This window comes from Vombatus ursinus, unplaced genomic scaffold (genome assembly GCF_900497805.2).
Source record: "Vombatus ursinus unplaced genomic scaffold, bare-nosed wombat genome assembly UNPS02005247.1, whole genome shotgun sequence".
In the NCBI taxonomy this organism is placed as follows: Eukaryota; Metazoa; Chordata; class Mammalia; order Diprotodontia; family Vombatidae; genus Vombatus; species Vombatus ursinus.
The window spans coordinates 3047-7284 of record NW_020945025.1 but is presented as its reverse complement, the minus strand read 5'-3'; the positions used below and the strand labels follow the sequence as shown (position 1 = coordinate 7284).

The 4238-nt window shown below is 33.4% G+C and overlaps 1 protein-coding gene across 1 annotated transcript; it reads left to right on the top strand.

Moving 5' to 3' along the window:
• The first annotated feature begins 1996 nt into the window (after positions 1-1996).
• On the top strand, positions 1997-2941 carry LOC114030614 (olfactory receptor 5F1-like). Its single transcript, XM_027845468.1, has one exon. It carries the CDS (start codon positions 1997-1999, stop codon positions 2939-2941), a length of 945 nt encoding a protein of 314 aa, XP_027701269.1.
• The last annotated feature ends 1297 nt before the right edge of the window (positions 2942-4238 follow it).

The window sequence follows — 4238 nt, the reverse complement described above, 5'->3', positions numbered from 1 at the left end:
GCTCTTATTAAATTTAATTTTACTAAATTTTTCTGATGCCATAAACTCTTGATTTCCTTTTTGGACTCTTGTCTTATTATTTAACATGTTATCTATGCATCCTGCTGTTGTGTTGATGACATATTTCATCAGTTTCTCATTAATGTTTTTTCCAAGTCATTGATTAAATAGTTAAGTGGCCCTAAATCAAGCAAGTATCCCTAAAGCATTCCTGCAAAAGCAAAGAACTTATGCTTTATTATCTTTTCATATTCCCATATTAAATCATATTTGGGTGGAATGATTCCCCAAATGTAGATGCCCAAAGAGCTTTCTGATCATATTTCAATTGAAGTTGAAAGGCAAAACACATCTAGATTTTCTCCCAGAAGGTTTAATTGCCCTGGGAATTAAACTCCTATAAAGGAAAGACAAAAAAACAAAAACAAACAGAATCTGTAGTTGAAGGAAAGTTTGAAGAAAGCTAACTATGAGCAGCTGGAGAGAAGAATAGGCCTTCATGAAGCCGTACAACTGATCAAGCCCTGGGTCCTGATGGGATGGAGAGTGTGGAACTTACTTTTCATGACTATTTGGATTATTGGGAAGATATCATTTGCATTATGAGGTCTTAGTTTTGGTATGTATTTTTTTTTCTTCCACATCTTAAATTGACTTTTTGAGAGTTGATACCACAGTTCCTGGCAGCAGTAGCAATTGCTTTTTTTTTTTTTTTGACAAAAAAAATGCTCGTCCCAGAGCTCCTTCTCGCAAATAGTAGTTAGTGAAGACAACATTCCTTTCATTTTAGAGTTTAAGACATTGAGACTTTGAGAGAGCAAGTGGGTTACAAAACAATCAACAAGTTCATATGTCAGATCAGGGTATCAATCCAGTCCTTCCTCCTGATTATTTCAAATTAATTCCATATTTCTGAATACATTTTGGTTTTGTCATACCTCCCAGATATATGCCTTCAGGGAAAGTAGTGCCAAGGTAGGTAGCATCAGAGTACAATGACAAGCAAAGTGTTTTCATGTCTTGTGTATGACTCCCTGAACCAAAGTTAGTGCCTGGCACATAGTGTTGCTGCTGTTCACTAGTTTCTGCCATGACTGATAGTTTGTGAACCCACTTGGGTTTTTTTTTTTGCCAAAGACACTAGAGTAGTTTCTTATATTCTTCTCTAGCTCATTTTACAGATCAGGAAACTGAGACAAGCTGGGTTATGTGACTGGCCCAGGCTCACACAGCTAGTAAGTGTATGAGACTGGATTTGAATTTATAAAGATGAATCTTTCTGATTCCAAGCCCAGTTGTCTATTCTTTGTGTCCCTTAACTGACTCTGTCATGTAGTTAGTGCTCAATAAATGCTTTTATTTTGAGTGATTTAATGACTTGTAGAAGTAATTCTTTTCCTGAAAGGTTCTTTAGTTTAGAGAACCCTGAACACTCTAAATTCAAGCAAGCGGATTATAGAGTCATAGAATGAGAGTTGGAATGCATCTTTTAAAGCGTTCAGTCCAACTTCCTCAAAATGATGAAACTGTATCCCAAAGAGGTTGTAATTTATCCTAGAGTACACATGATATAATGATTTTAAACTACCCCCTCTGAACCTAAATTAAGTGATTTTTCTACTGAAATAAAATTTTCATCATTCTACAATTTCTTGCCATATTTCCCCTGTCCCTTTCTTTTGGAAATATCTCTTTTTCTTTTATATTTATTTGAGTAATTGCTTTTAAATTGCTAGCAGTAAGTATAGGGTCATGATAGCGCGTGAAAATGATAGCATAAAGAAAAAAAATGAGCCCACAATTTTAGGAACATATACTTATTGAGTTGTGGAGGTTAAAGAAAAACACTTAGAACCTTCTCAATTGGAAATTATGTCAGCACTCCTTGTAATTGTCAGATCCTCAAAATTAATTTTCAATTAAATGATTCCCTCTTTCACTTACTTTTAAATTCCCAGGATTTTCCAATGTGTCATTGTGCTGATATTCAGAATAAATGTCTGTGGTAAACTATACTGCAGTGACTGAATTCATCTTGCTAGGGTTAACAAAATCACCTGAACTTCAAGTTATACTCTTTGTATTATTTTTGGTGATCTACACTCTCACAATGATGGGAAATGCAGGAATGATTACGTTAATCAAGATAGATTCTCAACTTCACACACCTATGTATTTTTTTCTGATCAACGTGTCCTTGACTGATATTTTTTGTTCTTCAACTGTCACTCCAAAGATGTTAGCTGACTTATTGTCTAAAAGAAAAGTCATCTCTTTTACTGGATGCTTGCTGCAAATGTATGTTTTTATTGTTTTGTCAACCACCGAGTGTATCTTGTTTGGATTGATGGCTTATGACCGCTACATGGCCGTCTGTAATCCCCTTCTTTACCCAGTTATCATGTCAAGGACAGTGTGTCTGAAGATGGCCACGGGGGCCTTCACAGCAGGATTCCTAAACTCAATTATTCATACCAGTTACATAAGTAGCTTATCTGTCTGTGACTCCAATGTCATCCATCACTTTTTCTGTGACATTCCCCCTATCCTTAAACTCTCCTGCTCTGATATTCAAATGAATGAAACTATTGTTTTCATTTTTGCTGGGATAAACACATTAGGAACATTTCTGATCATCCTTACCTCTTATATCTATATCCTCTTCTCTATTCTAGGCTTGCATTCAGTTGAAGGGAGGCGCAAAGCATTCTCAACCTGTGCTTCTCATATTATAGCCATTGTCATATTTTATGGAACTCTGATTGTTACTTATTTGTGTCCAAGTTCAAGCTATTCCCCAACTCAAGGAAAAGTGATATCTGTATTCTACACAATGATTATCCCAATGTTGAACCCTTTAACCTACAGCCTGAGAAATGAAGAAGTGAAGAGGGCCTTAAAGAATGCTATCACTAGGAAAAGAATTACAACTTTTATATGATTGTTCTTAGGATAATAAGTAAATTTGGATATGACTATTTGGAAACCTCCATTTCATCCTTAATTTAGCAAAAGTAGCTGAAGTAGGCTGAGAGTTTTTTTTTTTTCCTTAACAGTAGAGGTTCTAATTTCATGGATTCTGAAGAAACACCACAACAGTGAAAACCACAACAGTGAAACTAATAAATACACAAACAAATGAATAAATGAAAAAAATAATTAAAACTAAAGTGAATGGAAAGATGCATGTTTGAGAAGGGAACTTATGCTTCTAACATTAAGGGAGTTCCAAGATAATATCCCTGAAATTTGTGCAAACGTTATGGAGAATTACCACCATTATGTGTTTGATCTGGCTACATATTCTAGGACAACAACAGCACTTTTAAATATGGAATGAGGAATTTTTTTGTTTTTTGTTTTGTTTTGTTTTTGCAGTTGGAATGTTATAATAGATCAACAGTTGGATCTTTCACAGCAGGTATCAGCCAATGTTTTATATCTTAAATTTAATACAGAACAAAATGACAATGTAAGAAATTCTATCAGCTTTTTCAGTAGAGGTTACTATATGTCTTGAACTGATTGAGATGTTCCTGGATTTCATCTTTCCATATGTAGGTTTAGGGTTGATAGATTAGTGATAAATGGAAAAGGGTAATTTTTCAATTGCTTTTGTCCATTTTTTGATATAAATAAATTGATCTACAGACTTCCTTATCAGTTACATGGCAATCTGAACATAGCTATTTTATAATTGGCACTCATATCTAAGATGATAGTAATAACTAATCTGCAAATTATACATTGTAAACATTAGAGAACATTTTCTAGAATAGACATAATCAGACCATTTTTGCAATTAGTGACACTCCATTTGGCCTCTAGAACAGTAAAAAAAGTATTAAATAGGTTTTACTGGCACATACTTCAAAATCTCCAGAATCATAAAGAAAAAAAAAAGTAAAAAGAAAAAAACTTCAAATAATAGACAAAACACCTCAAAATGTTTCAAATTAGAGTGATATTAGACCATGCCAAATCAACAAAAGAAAAAAAAAATTAAATTGTGATGGATATATTCATAGATCTTAAAACTAAGTCATATATATATGCATGCATTCATACATACATTTATACACACACACACAAACATATATAATTTAAAATAATTCATGATGTGGAAGATTTCATCATTAAAAATCAGTGCATACAAGATCAAGATAAACAGTAGTAGAAGAGTTCCAAAATGGTTAAATGAAAATATTCAAGAAAAATGGTATATACTTTGCTTTTTA